Source organism: Zootoca vivipara, chromosome 7, assembly GCF_965207765.1.
Source record: "Zootoca vivipara chromosome 7, rZooViv2.hap1.1, whole genome shotgun sequence".
Classification (NCBI taxonomy): Eukaryota; Metazoa; Chordata; class Lepidosauria; order Squamata; family Lacertidae; genus Zootoca; species Zootoca vivipara.
Window position 1 is genome coordinate 31,101,765 of NC_142590.1, and position 20,271 is coordinate 31,122,035.

The 20,271-nt window shown below is 42.7% G+C and overlaps 1 protein-coding gene across 5 annotated transcripts in view; it reads left to right on the forward strand.

The window, feature by feature from the left end:
• The first annotated feature begins 4,452 nt into the window (after positions 1-4,452).
• ERICH3 (glutamate rich 3) overlaps positions 4,453-20,271 on the forward strand; it is a 72,937-nt gene continuing 57,118 nt past the window's right edge. For 3 of the 5 annotated variants that reach the window (XM_060276814.2, XM_088673901.1, XM_060276815.2), the window contains exons 1-3: positions 4,453-4,838; positions 13,368-13,461; positions 19,012-19,137. In XM_060276814.2, coding sequence (XP_060132797.2) covers positions 4,819-4,838; positions 13,368-13,461; positions 19,012-19,137 — 240 coding nt within the window. In that variant the 5' untranslated portion in view covers positions 4,453-4,818. The remainder of the gene's footprint in view (positions 4,839-13,367; positions 13,462-19,011; positions 19,138-20,271) is intronic. The other 2 variants (XM_060276816.2, XM_088673902.1) reach the window with 1 other exon arrangement.

Here is a 20,271-nt window from a genome sequence, read left to right on the forward strand (position 1 = left end):
TTTCAAAAGAACTGACAATGTAGGCATACATTTACATTGACCAAGTGAAACAAAGATGGAAGTATAGAGATTATGGCTGTCAGAGCAAAGCACCAGGGAAGATGAAATATTACTTATGAAGGCCTGGTAGCAGCTGGTTGGGCATGTGATGGCAGTAACTAATAGTGGAACTATGAGGTCAGATGTATACAGAAACGAGAAGCTTAATGATACGTTCTTTGCAACAGCGTTCCCTGTGCCCGCCTACATCTGTCTATCTCAGTTCTTTATATCTTACCTTTCAGGATACAAATCCTCCCAAGGCAGTGTACAAGAAACAGTGCAGTATTAGTGAAAGAGCTAACGTGGTGTCTACTAGTTGTTATGGACTAGAGCTCCCATCACCCCCAGCCAGCCCAGCAAATAGTTAAGGATGATGGGAGTTGTTGTCATCAGCAGTATGTGGAGCATACCAAGCTGGCTGTTGCTGATCTACAGTGAGGGGGAAAGTCTTTGATCCCCTGCTAAATTTGCCCGTTTGCCCTCTTGACGAAGAAATGACCAGACCATAATTTTAATGGTAGGTTTATTGTAGCTGTGAGAGACAGAATAACAACAGGGAAATAAATATTATTTTTAAAAAAAAGAAAAGAAAAAGATAGCTTAGTGAATGCAAACAGGACTGTGTCCTGTAGCCTTTTCACAGAACTTCAGTGCCATTCAGAATGCAATAGACTAGAGAATGCAAGTAGAAGAAGGAGGTGTGGTTAGGCTTTTAAGAAATAAAAGTTGCCAAGAAATTTTGGGCAGGATTCACTTGCAGAAACGCACGAGCATTTCCACTTGCCCGAAGGGGTTACTCCTCCCTCTGCCCGCATTCTCCACAAAATTGGCTCAGGATGGGTGGGTGTGGAACGCAGGACCATTCCCCCTGACAACCTGGAATGCTTGGAAGAGCACAATGTTTAATTATATCCTCTATTCAAAATAAACAATTGCATGCATAAATACAGCATAGGCCTAGCAGTGATGTTCCACTGTTTCCTGTTGATGAAGTTTTCAGTGGTGTTGAAAGTGACCGTGGAGAGAGCTGCTTGACTTCCCACCAGAAGGGGTCGTGCTACTCCTGTTCCTAACACATTTCTTATCTGCAGTGATGAGATGCATTACATTTTATACCAGTGAAGGAATGGGGAGATATTCCTAAAGGCATTTGCCAAAACACAATTTCACACTTTCTACCTGGGAGACGCATGGGATATTACCTCAAGAAAGGTGGAAATGGGAGACCTTTCCTTCTCTTCAATAAGTTATTAGCACTTCTGTTTCAACATGTTTCCTTTACCAGGACTGCTGCAGTAATAACAATACAAAATCCCTGTTTTGCAAAGAATGGGAGAACTAACCTTTGAAATGCTGGTGGCTTCCTCGGAACTATGTGAAGGCATATGCTTATGCCAATGTTTTAAATGTGTTAGGAAATGGGACAGGCATGGGGCAGGGACCCCACAGTGGAGTCCCATCGTTCCTGACTGCTGGCTGTGCTAGTGAGGGCTGATGGGAAGTTACTTATTACTTTGATTTGCCTAAGACAAACAATACCTCCTTCACAAAAACTCCACACAGAGAGAAGCAGCAATAAGAATGATGATTATCATAAGCCCTCCAAAGCCTTGAGAAAGATGTACATCTTCGCATGGTGCCAAAAGGGTGATATTTCAGCGCCAGGCAAGCCTTGCTGGGAAGATAATTCCATAGAATGAGGCCACAACCAAAAAGGCCCATCTCCCTTGGTGTAATTCTTCAAACTTCTCTCAGACAGAGCACCTACTGAAGAGCCTGAGATGAATGAAGGGTCCAGGTATGTTCGCTTGGTAAATTGTAGTTCAAGAACATCTGGTGGGACTTCTCTGCCATACACACAGCTAAGCATAATGTGATGAACAAGCCATCTCACTACTATGTGTAAAGTGCTGAATATTTATTTTGCTGACTACATGGCCTTTTTGCAGTGAAATTAAGACAAGTTGCCAGAATCAAATTCTTAGATTCCAGCTTAGTTTTGCTTACCACTTGTATAAACCCACAGTTCTGGGTGGCATGCTCTTAACTCCACAAAGATGGAGGTTTCTAGAACAGGTAAGCCTTAGGACCCTTGTGGACAGATAGGAAGATAGGAGTGGAGAACTATGACATCTACTGCCTCGTCTTCCTTGAAATGAAGGTCCAGAAGTTCATATGGATTGAAAAAGGTAGACAGAAAAAGCCATTCAAAGGAACAGACAAAAAAAGGACATTTTCATTAGGAGTAGGAGATGCCAGCAAAACACTGGGTGGTATTTAATTGCCATGCTCAGAGCAGACCATAAATGGACTTTAGACATGGCTAACTTAAGTCCATGGATGTCAATGGGTCTAATTGGTACAGTATATGACTTAGTTGGATACTACCATTGCTTTTTAAAAGTTTCCTTCCCACTGTTTTTAAGCCAGAACAGACATTGTATTAATAGGACCATCAATGCTGTGTTCTTTCTCAATACAGTATACTTTTTTTAAGCCTTCAAAGCCTGTGGCCATCACTACATCTTATGGCAGCAAAAACCTTAATAAGTTGTGCATTGTCTGAATAATTTCTAGAAACATGTTCAAGCTCAAGAGATTTGGGAGACACTCTGCACCTTTTGCAGCTCTGTAACAAGTCTTTTTGACAAGAGGCAACTAGAATCATACACTGAAATAATTATTCTTTATTCACCCCTCAATTCGGAGTAAAGTATGCATACTTCTTAGTGGTACACGGGACGCGATTGCTTGTCCCTTTAATACTGGTCCTCAGCTGTAACGTTGCTTTAAGTGTGCAGTTGTCTACCACTATGTCACCTTTCCTTTCCTTCTCCTTACTCTCCTTCCAAAGCACATTCAGTGACATGACTTCCCTCAGAACTGTAGTTTCACTTATCCGAGCTACAGTTCCCAGCACCCTTAACAAACTACAATTCCCAAAGTTCTTTGGGTGAAGTGACTGAACATACTTTAAATGTGTGTTTTTTTTGGGGGGGGGGAATCTCCCCCTTTTTGCCACTGCCTATTGCAGATTGTGAGCACCTTGGAGGCAGGGTTCTGCCCAAGGTAACTCTTGTTAGGTTTACATCCATGCTGATGGCATCCCAGATCCTCCAAGTGTCTCTATTTTCCAGGGATGACCCTGATTTAAAGAAACCATCCTGGTTTCAAATTTGATCCCCGGATGTCCCAGTTAAACAACAACAACAACAACAATTTAATGATACCCCACCCATCTGGCTGGGTTCCCCCAGCCACTCTGGGTGGCTTCCAACAAAATATTAAAATATAATGGTCTGTTAAACATTAAAAGCAGGGGTCCCCAAACTAAGGCCTGGGGACCGGATGTGGCCTAACCGCCTTCTCAATCCGGCCTGCATACAGTCCTGGAATCAGCATGTTTTTACATGAGTAGAATGTGTCCTTTTATTTAAAATGCATCTCTGGGTTATTTGTGGGGCATAGGAATTTGTTCATTTTTTAAAAAATATAGTCCAGCCCCCCACAAGGTCTGAGGGACAGTGGACCCTGCTGAAAAGGTTTGCTGACCCCTGATTAAAAGCTTCCCTACACAGGGCTGCCTTCAGATGTCAATTTTCCTTAGGATGTCCCTATTTTCATTGGAGAAATGTTGGAGGGTATGGAGTTATCCAACCTTCAAGCCACCTGTAGGCAATCCTGTATAGGGAAGTGTTTTTTTAAAATGTTTCATTATGTTTTTATATATGTTGGAAGCTGCCCAGGCAATCCAATAAGATGTGTGGGGTATAAATAGTAAAATTATCATTATGGAATGGGACGTCCCTATTTCCATTGGAGAAATGTTGGAGGGTATGGCACCCTGCCGTGACGGATCACCCTCTACACACAGCATTGACTCGGTGGCGATTTCAGGAAGAGCCCAACAACTGCTGCAAATGCTTCAGATCCTCGCCTAACAGGGGCAGCTGCGGGAGCGCAGTGGAATCAAAGCAAGCAGTTCCCCTAGGACGCAGATGAACAAGCATTGCGGCCTGTCTGGCCAGGGCATACCAGCTTCCGAACCTTTAAAATGCGGTCGTGCTGTTATCTCAGTTGGTAAAGCGTGAGACTCTTAATCTCAGGATCGTGGGTTCGAGCCCCACGTGATTGGGCAAAAGATTCCTGCATTGCAGGGGGTTGGACTAGATGACCCTCGTGGTCCCTTCCAACTCTATCATTCTATGTTCTTAAAAAGGGACTGGATCATAAATTAGCCTCCATGTCTGAATCACTGGTCTAACCACATTGCAAACTCTATAATAGTTCTGTGTATGAGATGGGGATTCATCGTCTCTCTCCAGCTCTTCCGAGGTCCCTGTCTGCAGATCAGACCAGAAGCTCCACCGACGGTGTGTTGTGTGTGTGTATTTGTGTGTGTCGGGTTACAGGCGCCTGGGGAACCTGCTTTCAACACAACGCAAGTGGCAGCGCCATTCCTCCTATCAGCTGAGAGAGCCTCCACAGTATACTGCCAATGCATTGGGCTAAAGGAGGTATTTCTCCCCCCGCCCCGGTTTCTTTCGGTCTGTGCGCCCGCCTCCTCCAAAGCATCACCACGTGGCCCTCCCTTAGCAACGGGAAGAGATGTTTTGGCACAGTCAGCTGGGGGTCAGGTTAGGATCCCCGAGGGGAATCCACAGGGTAGCGGGGATCTGGAAGAGGCGAGGAGGATCAGCAGTCAGTTTCTGAGGCGACTGTTGTCTTTTAAAAGCACACGACCTTTAAGCATCAGGGTTTTTTGTTTCTGCAAAAATGAACCATCCTCACCCTGGGTAAGTGAGAAGGTTCCAGATCTTCAGGGGGAGGGTCAGGGGTGTGTGTGGTCTGTGGTGGGATAAAATGGACTTCCGTGGGATGGGGCAGACAGCAGCTGTATATATTTTGTGTGTCTTAAAAACCTACTTATTCACCAGCTTGCGGGGGTGGGGGTGGGGGGCTTTTTGGTATTGTTTCAGGGTTCATCTCCTGTTTAAAAATTACATATATGTGCCTTTTCTTCCCCCATTACCAAAATGTCATTTTCTTTTCAAAATGAAAGAGAAGCTTTTTTTGTATAATTATGACATGCGTCACTCTCGCCACCAGAGTTGCAAGCGTCAGGTGCTAAACCTCAATTAATGGAGCAGAAAGATATGTTTAGTGCAAAGTTTTTTAGACAGCAGAGGAATACGAACAGGGAAGTGCCACAGCTGAACCAATTCATGTTCTTCAAGAGCAATGCGGTGGCAAGGAGCATGGAGGGGTAATTTAATATTAAAAACCCGTATCCAAATGAAAGTTACTGTTATCTTCCTCCTTTTGGGGTACCTGTCTAAATACAGATTTGGCAGCTCTTGCTATTCAACCAGCAAAGTCTTTTGTGCAACTTAAATATAGTAAAACTGATATTTTAAAGCAACTGTGATGAGTTGCTTTCTTGTAATGAGCCATCAGAAATAATGGCTGGGAGGCAAAGTATCCTTGAACTTGTCTTGAATTTAATTTAAGTTTTTCTTTTCGCTTTCCCTTGTATCACCTTTTCAAAGAAGAAGAAGAAAATGGAGGGGGTCCAAATTTAAATCATTACAAGTTTCTTGCATTAGAGATGCAACAATAACTTTGACTTTCAATTCCCGTTGTCAACACTGGCTGTTTTCCCCCCTAATTAATTCTTTGAGAATTGTGAAATCAACTGTAAGGAAAGCAACAGTAATAAATTCACAGCTGATCATACATTGCTTAACTTGCTAAAAAATCCAGCTTTTTATTGGGTAATATTCACACTTGCTTTGAACTTGGACAGATGATTATGATGATTATTTTAAAGTGAACTTTGCGTGTTTTAAACACATGAGCTTTAGTGAAGATAACCCCTGAAGCTGTGTGTATAGATTAATTTAACAAAGACAAATCCATATACTGTATCTTGTTTTTGGCAAATAATTCTCCATGCTAAGCCATGCAAACTGAAATGGTGTATCTGGCGTCATTCTGGCAGGACTATTACACAAATCCGATCCATGGAGTGCTCCAATGTTCAATTAATGATGGACCTATGATGAATTAAGGGATCCAGATTAAGTTAGTTGTGCTTGGTTCTCATTAAAACCAATGCCGTTTACATAATGATTAATTTACTCCGTTGATTTCAATATGACTTAAACTTAACAAACTGAGGCTACAATCCTATAGCCACTTACTTGCTAAGTCCCATTGAACTCAGTGGGTGATATCCAGGACATAGCAAGAATATGCAATGCAGCTTTACATAGTGATCATAAATAGAAGGTGCAGGGAGAGGAACAAGAAACTAGGCTAATCCATAGCTGCCAAGTTTTCCCTTTTCTCGCGAGGAAGCCTATTCAGCATAAGGGAAAATCCCTGTAAAAAAGGGATAACTTGGCAGCTACGATCTTCTACGAAGCCTCTCCACATAGTTTAGGCATACCTTTTTGACAAGGTAGTAGTGACAACTAGAAGCCGCAGTGGACAAAATTGTCCTTACGTGTAACTCTTAAAGCTGCTATAGACCTATCAGGGTATATACTGGGGGTGAGGAACATATGGTCTTGCAGATGCTGCTGGAACTCCCATCACCCCTGACTGTTGGGCATGGCTTCCTATCTGTGGCTGTTGGGTACTGAGGCTCAATATTGCAGAGGGGGTTGCATGAGATGACTCTTTGAGTCTGCAATTCGACTCTGCAGCAACTCGAAGATTCAAACATTGGGAGGGCAGCAGGCTCCCCACCTGTGGTCAATGCTGTATCACTGTCCTGCAGCTCCAGCCCTCCTTTTCCCCCTCCCTGCCTATCAATACTGCTGCCTCCTGTGATCCTTGGCCATATGAAGGTGTTTGTGTCAGAGACCCATCTTCACCTTGGTTCTTCCATACTTCAACTCTATCTCTTGAGTCTTGACCATTCCCATGCATTGTTTTATTAGTCCACTCGCTACTCAGTCTCTTTAGCTTTCTAAGCCTCTTTTTCTTCCTACAAGGCTCTCCAGACCTCAGCATTAACATTTATTTAGCACCCCTCTCTTATTAACCCCTTCCTGTCTGAGAGATCCTGGCCTTCCTTACCCATTCCTCAAGCCTCCCCTCCTCCATCTATTATGGGTTCCCTATCTTCTAGAACTTTCCCCCCAGTACTCATTCTGCCTTTGAAAAATAGTTATGATTCTGGCTCCAGGTCCCATGTTGAGTTGATTTTTAATCCCAGCCAGACTGGCAGCTCCATTTTTATCACAGAAGGCATATTGCAAACTTCCTCAGAGTTTTGCTTCTGGAAGTTAAATGTTTAGAAACATTCCATACTATTAGTCTTTTCTCAGCCAATCAGTGCCAGAGGCTTTACAGCCATCAACACAATACAACGTCTATTTAAATTATTTACAACTCACTTTTCATTGTTCACACAACCCTAGCATGAGCAAAAACTTTAAAATACACCAAAACAACATTTCCTTTAAACAGAACCCAATGTAAAATCAAACAACATAATTTAATAGTGATTATTGGAACTTGTGAAATATATATAACTTTTCAAAGTCAACCAAATCTTTGTTCTACTTCCTATGCCTTTGCACCATGCATCATATTCCATGCCTTACTGTGAGGCTGGATCTAGACACATAAAAAAAGTGTTTCAGGGAAGCACCTTGTAAACCTCAAAGTGGGAAATCACGTTGGCGAAAGACAGAACTCAACACCACCACCTGGTGTCACAGTGTTATAACACATATAAAATGCTTTTCCTTTACTAATGTAGCTGAGTCCTAACATTCATCTGCCATTTGACAAGTTAAAGCCTGGCTAAATTCTTTCATAATTTCTCCTGGTAGCACATATATACCGTGATCATTTTCAGATTCAGAGGTGGCTCTTAAAGGAACAAAAGCAAACTTCTAAATATTCAAAAATTAACTAAGGTCTCAAGAGTGATTGGTCAACTAGCTTTAACATGAGGTTTCATGTATCTGAATGGGTCGTATATAATCTGCTGGGACTTCCATATTACATGAAACATTCAGTTTTCTGTTAAATGAAGGATCTGTACACAACACCAGCTTAAATGCAGCTACGTTGCTGTTTTCTCAATTCAGATCAAAGCAGGTTTTTGGAAAACTGAGTATTTCATAAGAAACAACAGGACATATACAGGATAGATATGGACTGTGATTGATGCTGAGTGTACACCACTTTCCAGTGGGAGTGTGCTGGATGCAGAGTAAACAGGAATGTGTATACACTATACTATATATTTACCCAGGAGTAAGACCCATTTACCTTAATGAAGTTTATTTCTGAACAGACGTATGTACCGGTAGGATAATGCTGCTATTCTGTTTGCAAAGGTGCCAGTTTTCTTTATCGCAACTGGAAATAAAGTCACATTGGTCACTGTATTAAAGCTATTAAACCTGGGAAAATATCTCAGTTGCGGTTGGGTCTCATTTCAGCTTAAGTGTAGAATTGGCAATAAAGTGCAATTGTAAACTATAAGGCAGAGTTTGTAACTCCCTGGAACTGGCTCTACTGATCAATAACTAGGATCTTTCCAGATTGTTTCTTTGGTGTACCATTGCTAACTTAATTGCACCATGAACAATTAACCGTGAAGATTTGTTTTCTAAAAAATAATGTTAGAGACTTACGGAGTTTTATGTTCAAATCAACTTTCAAATCAATAAAAAGAGACACAAAATTTCGCTCTGAAAGCAAAATGTACTGTGACACACTATTAAAGGGCAGATAATGCATTGGATCTTGCATCATAACCTGCCAAGGGGGCAGGTCTTTGGTTTGATAAAGCCTTAAGGGTTATGGTTCTGCATTTCTGCATGATTAGGCCTTGATGGCTGGTGGCCTCATCATGCCCTTTTCTGACTGGAGTTGTGTGCTGGTTGGAGCTGTGCATTGCACACCCTAACAGGAGGCAGTGAGTTTAAGCAGATGAACGGTTGGGACAAGTAAGGCTCAGGGCTTGCAGGACCTACTACTGTGTTTGGGGATCAAGCCCTTCAGGAACAACAAGTGATTGGGGGAATTATTCCAGTGCTAGGAGAAGCTCTTCTCATTGCTGTCTGTGGTTGTACACTTCACTCCTACATGTTTCCACCCTCTTCTATCACCACCCCAATGAAGATGCTTTATTCTCTTTTGTCTCAGGTCAGGTATGGTTAGTAAGCTTGTGGGAAACAAACAGTGCTTCATGCAATGCCAGGAACAGGTAACATAAGAAGAATGTTGTTTGCTTGTGGTCTTTCCAGTGTTGAAAACATAATATGTGTGCTATGGTTTGCTGTTAACACTTGGAAACAGAAACCTGGTCTAGGCTTTCAGGACATAGTGTGTGTGCACACATGCATTGTTTGTTTGAATGAAAGGCACACATTTCTTTAAAAGGGTGGAAACCATGCCCACACGTAACCAGTGATGTCTTACTAAATTTTATCGTATTGGACCTGCTGGGTTGGAAAGGAGCCCATTTCTTTCTCACGGACTACAGACTCTCATGAGATGTGCTTCAAAAGCAAAAGAGGCTGGGGTCCGAGTCTGCCTAGAAGCTAGATCATCAAAGCTGGAAGTCTTTCTCTGTGATCTAAAACACATGTGGAAACAGGGTTTGGGGGACTGGCCTGGCTCGGTTGGATATAGAAGTGTCTCTTTGTATTGTTAAGTCCCTGATGTATATCTCTGTGCATATTTACCAGTGAGGGGAAAGGGGAGGCACATGATGATGCATGGGGATGGAAAAGAATGGGGACCAGTAATGGGCTTCTCCTAGCACATGATGCTCAGTGTTTTTAGCAGCAAATAGAAGTAAAGCCAAAAATTGTAAGAAGACCAACAAATTACATATCTTCCGAATAGACACACATAATTTCCTTAATCAAAAGAAACCCAGGGTTTCACTGGATCTGAATCTGTCCCATTCTTGCCCATGGGGTGTAATGCTGCCTCCTTACAATCATAGGCGGTAAATGCTAAACTGGCCAGCTTTGAGTTATCTGATTCAGTAGCCCAGGGATCCTCATGGAGAACGCCAGGTTGAATCCAAACTGTCCAGGTCATGATCTATGGCAAGTGTGGGGAATGTTGGTCATTATGCTTGATGGGGCTGATGAGAGTTGCAGTTCTACAATAAAGTACAGTACCAGGAACCAAAGATTATCCACCCTTGATCTACAGGTATTCATGAGCAGGTGTGTGGCAAAAGGTCAGAAGTGAGGACTCCCATAGCTAGCTAACATCTCTCTTGGGATTAGTAATAATAATTGCTCGTCAGAGAAAAAGAGCGTGACATTTATTCTACTGAGCACTGCAACCTTAAACCTGGCTTTTGAACAAAGTGCTATTTGAGCCTATAATGAATTTGGACGTTTTGCTGAAATGAGACTATCCACAACTGAAATGTAACACAGTAGTTCAGCAGCTAGCGTTGCTCCATCCCTGTGCTATCTGAGATATCTGTGTTTTAACTTATATCTGGCCCGTGAAATACTGAGAAGGAAGTAAATGAAAGAATATTGGGGTAGGTTTATTTCCCCCCTACACCTCTATTCATGCAGCACACTAGTGCCAGGAGACATTATAAATCAATGCGTGGCATAATTGCTGTAATCTGGCAGCTTCAGATGCAAATGCAACTACTGCGATAAGGAGAGTAACATAAAACAGTTGCTATAGCGCCAGTGTTTAATCACCAGGCATAACACGTCAAGCTAAATTGTCTGCTTAAAGTTCAATTTATCTGCTGTAGGCTGTGGGATCATTGTGAAACCAAAAATAAACTTCCTGTAAGTCTTTGGCTTTTGTCAATGTTCTTTTCTGAAGAGAATATTTTTATGCCACCCTTTCTTCTCACCAAGAGACCTCTTTTGTTTACCATCACACAACTTCCTGATAGCATATCCACCTGCTAAAAGCCACAGGGTTAACACACAACAAGAGAACTGAGGGAAAAGAAAGGTGAGCTACCGGTAATAATAATTTTATCCACCATTTCATTTAAGATGAGGTGGCATAAGTTTCCTTGGCTTGCTTGGCATTTAAAAGAGGGGTTAAAGGTAAAGGTAAAAGGTAAAGGGAACCCTGACCATTAGGTCCAGTCGCGGAGGATTCTGGGGTTGCAGCGCTCATCCCGCTTTATTGGCCGAGGGAGCTGGCGGCGTACAGCTTCCGGGTCATGTGGCCAGCATGACTAAGCTGCTTCTGGAAAACCAGAGCAGCACACGGAAATGCCGTTTACCTTCCCGCCGGAAACTTGCACTTTGACATGCTTTCAAACTGCTAGGTTGGCAGGAGCTGGGACCAAACAATGGGAGCTCACCCCGTTGCGGGGATTCAAACCAGTGCACAAAGAATCTAAACCAGATGCACCTCTTTAAATGCTTGTGTGTAGATATCACCCGTGTTGGGACAGGACAGGTCTTTAAGGACACACATCGTAGCTCTGTAAGCACCTTAATTAAACACGCCAGCTGTGGGAAATGCTGGTGTAACTGCAGCAGATACAACTTCCAGCCTTCCCCAACCTGTACTGGCTGGAGCTGATGGGAGTTGTTCTCCAAAACCTCTGGAGGGCACCAGGTTGGGGAAGTTGGCATAGAACCTCTCTTAGCCCTGGAAAAAGTTACCTAGGTAACTATGTGGGTTGTTTTGCATTTAAAGATAAACAATTCTCTGGGTTTGTCTCAGATAAAACCACAGCGGACTTTGCTACCAAACTCTGCCACTTTGTCCTTACCCACAACCACTTCAAATTTGGTGATGACCTGTTTCTCCAGATCAGCGGCACAGCCATGGGCACCCGCATGGCCCCACAGTATGCCAACATCTTCATGGCAGATTTAGAACAATGTTTCCTTAACTCCTACCCACTCAAACCTCTCCTGTACCTGCGATACATTGACGATATTTTTATTATCTGGACACATGGACAACAGACCCTGGAAACCTTCCACCAGACATTCAATGACTTTCACCCCACCATCAACCTAACAATGAACCAATCTATGCAAGAAATACATTTTCTGGACACTACTATAAAAATACAGGATGGACATATAGACACCACCTTATACAGAAAACCAACTGACCGACAAACATATCTACATGCTTCTAGCTACCATCCCAAACATACCAAACAATCCATCGTATACAGCCAGGCCTTACGTTACAACCACATCTGTTCCAACTCTACAGACAGAGAATCTCACCTAAGAGATCTACAGCAAACCTTTTTAGAACTAAAATATCCACCTGATGAAGTTAAACAACAGATCAACAGAGCCAGACAGATACCTAGAGAGAACCTGCTGCAAGACAGACCCAAAAAAGAAAATAACAGAACACCACTAGTCATCACATACAGCTCCCAAGTTAAAACAGTACAACGCATCATCAGAGATCTACAGCCTCTCCTGGACAATGACAGCTCCCTTTCTCAAGCTCTGGGAGGAAGACCTTTCATTGCCTACAGACAGCCGCCCAATCTTAAACAACTCCTCACCCACAATAATACAACCACCAGACTTAACATGGACACTGGTACCAGAGCCTGCAATAAACCCAGATGCCAACTTTGCTGCCACATACACCCGGACAACACCATTACTGGCCCCAACAACATCCAACATACCATCTCAGGACTATTTAATTGCTCATCCTCTAACATTGTGTATGCCATCAAATGCCAACAGTGCCCTTCAGCTCTCTATATTGGACAAACAGGCCAAACCCTACGCCAAAGGATAAATGGACATAAATCTGACATCAGGAACCAGAAGACAGAAAAACCAGTAGAACACTTCAATCTCCCAGGACATTCTATACAAGATCTCAAAGTAGCTGTCTTACTACAAAAGAATTTCAGAAATAGACTGGAAAGAGAAGTTGCTGAATTACAACTTATCACCAAGCTCAAAACCATGGAGGGACCTGGTTTGAACAGAGATATCGGATTCTTATCTCATTATACATGATAAGCGATCTTCAGCCATCTCAACCCTTGCTTTTTCATGCAAAACCATTTGCAGTCGTTTCCGGTCATCAACAGCTATCAGTCAGGCAATCACCCATTTCCACCACCCTTCTGAGTGATCCCCCCTCCCCATCCCCACCCCTCCCCACCCCTTCTCTACATAAGTGCCTGGAAACTCCCATTTCACTGTATCTGAAGAAGTGTGCATGCACACGAAAGCTCATACCAAAATAAAAACTTAGTTGGTCTTTAAGGTGCTACTGAAGGAATTTTTTTTTTATTCTCTGGGTTGTTGTTTTTTATGACTGTTTACAAGTGACTATTTTGGTTTCAGATTACTTGCAAATTACAACAGTCTAACAGACAAGCACCTGGCAGGCTACTTCAGCAACACTCGGATTAGACGTCACCTGCGGAGATCTGGGCTGGTAAGTATGCAAATATTTCTTGTCAGTTTCCCTGCGTTGAGCCCTGGAGTGAGGAACCTCAGGCCCTTCACATATTTTTGAACTACAACTTCTATCGTCCATTGGAGTGGCGGCGCCACTGGGACTGATGGGAGTTGAAGTTTCTCACTCCCAAATTAAACACATCTGTTTATTGAAATGCATGTTATCCAACCCTTCCTCTTAGGATCTCAGGATGACATGCATGATTTCCCCTTACCCTTCATCTTGGTGACAACCCTGAGAAATTGGTTTGGCTGAGAGAAAGGGACTGGCCCGCGATCACCCAGGGAGCCAGCTGAGTGGGAATTTGAACCACATACAGTGGCTAAGTGGTGACACTTTTAGCATTCTATTTCATACCCTAGCCTCTTGCCCTTGCCACCACCCAAGAAAAAGCATTTGGGGCATACAGTGGTACTTTGGTTTACGAACTTAATCTGTTCCAGAAGTCCGTTCTTAAATCAAAGCGTTCTTAAACCAAGGTGTGCTTTCCCATAGCAGCGGGGGAACTCAATTGCAAACGGAACACACTCTCAACTGGAAGCGAAACATGTTCTTATTCCAAGGCAAAGTTCACAAACCAAAACACCTACTTCCGGGTGTGCAGCACTCTTAATCCAAGTTGTTCATAAACTAAGCTGTTCTTTAACCAAGGTACCACTGTATTTCATTTACTACCAAGCCTGGGTACCATGGCATTCCTAATAATGTGGATCACACCTGTCACAAATCATTGTGACAGCATCGAGAGTTGACCAATTAATGTGGCAGCATTATATGGCATGCAGTCTGCACAAAGGTTGCACACTTCCTCAGGAGCATCCAATTGAATTTTGTGGGACTTACTTCTGAGTAAACATTTGTAGGATTGAGCTGAATGTACCCTCTCACAGGTGACGTGGAACCCTTCTATTCCAGGGTTGTCATTATTGGCCATTAAACCTGTCACTCACATTTACAGTGACTTGAGTCCACTGTAGAGAAGTGGAAATCAAGCAGCCCAGGTGAGAGTGGACCAGGTGGGCAACCACCATAATTTTGCGCATTTAAAAAAAATGGATCAAAAACAAGTTGCTTCTGACTTTGTTGAAGTGCTGGAAAACAGAAGACATTTCATTTTGTTTACATCAGTGGGGTATTCTAATTCGGATTTGAAGAGTTGCTTGTGCCGGACTTCACCTATTGATAGAGCAGCAGGTGAGAGTGACACAAAACAATGGTTCCCATGATGGAATGTTCCATTTCTGGTTCCTTAACTGCCTTCTCCTCACTGAACAACCCACATTGCCTGGAAATCTCATCTATACTATACATTGAAAGCCACATCAGACCAATTTAAATGGTTGTGGCTTCCCCCAAAGGATTCAAGGAATGTTTGTTATGGGTGCTGAGGAAACCCCTATTGCGCTCATGGAGCTACAGGGTTCTGAATTTCCTAGCAAGTGGGGTTGATTGTTAAACGACTCAGGGAAATGTAGATTTCTGAGAAGAATAGGGGTATCCCAATAACTCTTAGCTTCCTTTACAAACCATAGTTCCCAGATTCTTTAGGGAGAGCCATGTCTGTTTAATGTGGTATATTACTGTTTAAATATATAGTGCAGATGAGGTCTGACTGCAGGCAATTGCCTGATATGCACCTAATATTTTTTAAAACACAGAAAACTCAGTGACAAATGCTCTCTTTTGTGAGGAGCTGAGGGATCAGTGGGGTGGGGGGTTTTGAATTAAACCTGAAAAACAAAGAGATGCAAAATTGAGAAATTGCTGCTTGCAGCAGCTAGTTGTTATGTAACATCAACCATGAAGGGCTAAAAAGAATAATGACTGCTACAAAAGCAGGCATCGTGAAAATAAAGTAGAATCGCTGAGATAAAATGCAGTGAATGCTGGGAGGGTGGATGAATTGAAATGGAAACAGTATACTTTTAGGCTATGGTTTTCTTGAATAATAGAAAAACTTTAACTTGGTTACCAGTTAATGAAAGTCTTGCCCCACTTGCTAGAAACCCCCACTCTCTTTAACTATCTAATGTTATATATGAGTAATGCAGTAATAGGTCAATCTGGCATACTGGTGCTTTTAAACTGTCTTGCTCTTATGACTTAACACTGCAATTAATGGAAGAGTTCTGTGGGGTCCCCCCCCCCCGCTTTTAATGTAGTTTTGTTTGAAATATTCATACCTCTTCCTTCTGGTTCTAAATATAGGTGACAATAGGAATCCTTACTAACAAAAACCTGAAACTTAAGGTTAAATGAGATCAGAATTGTACTTACAGATTTTTAATGTGATCATGCCTTCCGGCAATGCAACATTCACAAAAGTTAAAGTTTCCGTAAATATTTTTGCTCCTGCCCACTAAATGCTGTAGACCTCCCCTGCTTTCATTCTTTGTGAACATTTTCTATTATTAACATATCCTGTAAAAATAACCCCTCTAATTTTATTTACTTCCTCCCTTCCTCTTTTCTCAAAGAAAGCCTAACAACCCAATGGGGAACATAACTCCATCTAAGCATGCATTTATATGCATGTTAACTCGAACTAAGTTCCGCTGATTTGAACAGCGTTTGCCCTTCAGTAGTGTGCATGGGGTTGCAGCCTGATTTACAGTACAAGCCTAAGCATGTCTACTCAGAAGTAAGCCCTATTACATTCAGTGGGACTTGCTCTGAGGTAACCAGGTATAGGACCACAGCCTTAATAGGATATTTTCCAGTGTAACCATTCACACTAAACCATTTGATGTTTTATCGTATTTTTAGTTTGATGTTTTATTGTGTTTTTAATACTCTGTTGGGAGCCGTCCAGAGTGGCTGGGGCAACCCAGTCAGATGGGCGGCATACAAATAATAAAATTATTATTACTTATTATTATTTGGCATAGAGATTGCAGAAAGGAAAGTGGATGTGTATATACCATATGTTTAAAACACATTTAAAACATGGGATTTCCCCAAAGAATCCTGGAAACAGTACTTTGTAAAGACGCTGGGAATTGTAGCTCTGTGAGGGTAAACTACTGCTCCTAGAATTCTTTGCGGGAAGTCATGTGCTTTAAATTAATGATGTGTCATAGTTCATCCTCCTGGCCATCAGGGGGCAGTCTACAGCTTCCAGGTGCGAAAGCCAGTGTTCCGATGAATTGCTATTGAGCTGTAGACTTTGTCCATTCATGGAATACAGATAAATGAGAATCCATTGGGTAATCTTGGTAATGTGGAAGAGTGGACTCCTTGGTCACAAGGCATTTGAATAAAAGCTATTTAGAGGAGAATCATGCCACCTAATGAGGCACTTAGCATTTTCAAGTGACATTTGAAGCAAAATAAGACCGTTCCGTGCTCAAGACGTCTAACACTAGGAATGACTGATGAAGAAGTATTAATGGAAACTGGAGCTTTGTTCCATCTTAATAAACATGACTTACTATCAGTAATACAGCAGCAACCCATTTTAATGCTACTGGAGACCTTTTGGTGACATAGATTGATTAGGTCTGCATATACTTGCTATCTTGGCATAGGGCTTGGGCTTCTGAGCATAGTTGCATCAAGTCATTCCTACCCACAAATGGCACCAAAGAGTAAGCCTGCTTTTAAGCTGTCCCCCCCCCCCCCCGTGCTTCTGTTACATAGCTTTCCAGGCACTATTTGTTCTTGAGTAGTTCAATAAATCGTGACTTGGAAGGCTGCTCTTAAAAACTTAAAAATGAAAGAAGAGTCTTTTAAAGAGGACGCTGAAATGGAATTTCAGGCTGGGGTCCTAAATGTCTCTGTGCTACACTGGGTACTTTTCAAGGTCTCCTACCTCATTCAACCACATAGCACAAATTGGCATAGCATGTATGGAGTGAAGGCGCATCGTTGTGTTCTGGCCTTAGAGCCTGGCTACACATTACACTCATAACATGAGAACAACCACACAGTGTGGGAATGTCCTCTGCTGACCCTTCTGAAGGCTTCCTGATCAACAGGCAGAGAAAGGTGGGAGAGATAGGAATTGCACAAACACAGAGTGGACACGAGAACTGCTGGCTTATCCTCTGCTCCAGGGATGGTCAACATGATGCCCTGAGAACGTTGTTGGCCTAAAATTCCTATAATCCCTCACATTGCCCATATTGACAAGGGCTGATGGGAACTGTAGTCCAACAACATCTGGAGAACACCACATTGGATACCCTTCTCCACCCCTTGTTTATCTGACTTCCTCTCTTCTTAATGGAAGATTTTCTCCAGGAGTTAAGAAGGAGTAGGAGAACAGGACATAAGCCAATAAAAAGATTGATAATAAGTAAAGAGTAACGAGAGGCAGAGTAGGCAACCAGTGGCTCTTCCTTCACTGTGTTCTGATTTTTTTTAAAAAAAATCTCCTCTAGAATCATAGAATCATAGAGTTGGAAGAGACCACAAGGGCCATCCAGTCCAACCCCCTGCCAAGCAGGAAACACCACCAAAGCATTCTTGACATATGCCTGTCAAGCCTCTGCTTAAAGACCTCCGAAGAAGGAGACTGCACCACACTCCTTGGTAGCAAATTCCACTGCCGAACAGCTCTTACTGTTCTTCCTAATGTTTAGGTGGAATCTTCTTTTTTGTAGCTTGAATCCATTGCTCCGTGTCCGCTTCTCTGGAGCAGCAGAAAACAACCTTTCTCCCTCCTCTATATGACATCCTTTTATATATTTGAACATGGCTATCATATCACCCCTTAACCTTCTCTTCTCCAGGCTAAACATACCCAGCTCCCTAAGCCGTTCCTCATAAGGCATCGTTTCCAGGCCTTGGACCATTTTGGTTGCCCTCTTCTGGACACGTTCCAGCTTGTCAGTATCCTTCTTGAACTGTGGTGCCCAGTTTCCTCTGCCAAATTTGTAGCAGGCAGAGTTCTTACCCTATTCCTGCGTGACTGTGATATGCTTTCACTGTTTTAAATTCTGAAATACATAATGTAACCTGCCCTGGGGCCACCTCCTGGCGAAGGATGGAAAATAAATTAAATTACCACCACCACCACCACCACCACCATATAATAGTAATAAAACATCTCAAGCAGTGAGCATATCATTCTGCTAGGTTTTTAAGCAGAGCTTTCATTGACAATGAAAAAAAATGAGGAAGGCTTGGTTCATATTGATCTCCTTGGGTATATTGGACCTCAAGACATACTAGATCATGGGTAGGCAAACTGAGGTCCCGGGGCCGGATCTGGCCTAATCACCTTCTAAATCTGACCAACGGATGGTGCGGGAATCAGCATGTTTTTACATGAGTAGAATGTGTGCTTTTATTTAAAATGCATCTCTGGGTTATTTGTGGGGCATAGGAATTCATTCATTATTATTTTTTCAAAATATAGTCCAAGCCCCCACAAGGTCTGAGGGACAGTGGACTGGCCCCCTGCTGAAAAGGTTTGCTGACCCCTGTACTAGATTGCGACTAATAAACACATATTTGGCAAAGTTGCCTGGATCTTGATTCCTCTACCACCCTCTGTACTTTTATTTTACTTTTTCTTGGCAGATCTCAAGAAGTGGAAGAATAATATCAGAGAAGGAATATCAGCTAAATGCTATGAGGAAGGATCACCATAAGTATATACGGGAATGTTTGGCCCAGGCCATATTCCACAAGGTGCTTGAAATGGAAGTAGGTTTACATTATGGCTACTTCTCCTAAAGGCTGTTAAAAAGAAATATTCATAGTGTTATTCCAGAAGGATTACTGAGAAAACTTCCTGGTGTGGCAATAGCATGCAAATTCAACCTTTCCTAGGGAGAATGGTCTCATTAATATAACAACATGGTAGCTTGAAGAGTCTGCAACACTTTAGGACTTAGCGACCAGAAAATTCTGAACACCCATTTCTCATGACAGTAGAGCGATTAAGGAACATTTGAGTGTTATTATGGTTTAGTTGTGGGATGCTTGCTGATCAGAAGGTCGGCGGTTCGAATCCCCACGACGGGGTGAGCTCCCGTTGCTCGGTCCCAGCTCCTGCCAACCTAGCAGTTCGAAAGCACATCAAAGTGCAAGTAGATAAATAGGTATCGCTACAGCGGGAAGGTAAACGGCGTTTCCGTGTGCTGCTCTGGTTTGCCAGAAGCGGCTTTGTCATGCTGGCCATATGACCCGGAAGCTGTATGCCGGCTCCCTCGGCCAATAATGCGAGATGAGCGCCGCAACCCCAGAGTCGGTCATGACTGGACCTAATGGTCAGGGGTCCCTTTACCTTTACCTTTATGGTTTAGTAATGATGAAATGTATGCAAGAACACAAGGTATATCCACCCCTTTACTAATTCTGACTGTGAAGAGTCTGTGAAATTCTGTTAAGAAGCAATCTGATTTTTTCTGACTCTCTAAACCATGCCTTCAAGGTTTTGCTATCAGTATATAAAGTCCTTAACACATTGGGACCAGTTTGCTTGAAGGATGATCTCATCCTACATGTGCCTATTTGACTGCTTCAGTTTGTGGAACATACACTGTTCCAAGTGCCACATACTGCTTGTACTGCATCTGTTCGGAGTACAGTGGTGCCTCTGGTTAAGAACTTAATTCGTTCTGGAGGTTCGTTCTTAACCTGAAACTGTTCTTAACCTGAAGCACCACTTTACCTAATGGGGCCTGCTGCTGCCCCCGTGCCGCCGGAGCACGATTTATGTTTTCATCCTGAAGCAAAGTTCTTAACCTGAGGTACTATTTCTGGGTTAGCGGAGTTTGTAACCTGAAGCGTTTGTAACCTGAAGCATTTGTAACCCGAGGTACCACTGTAAACCAT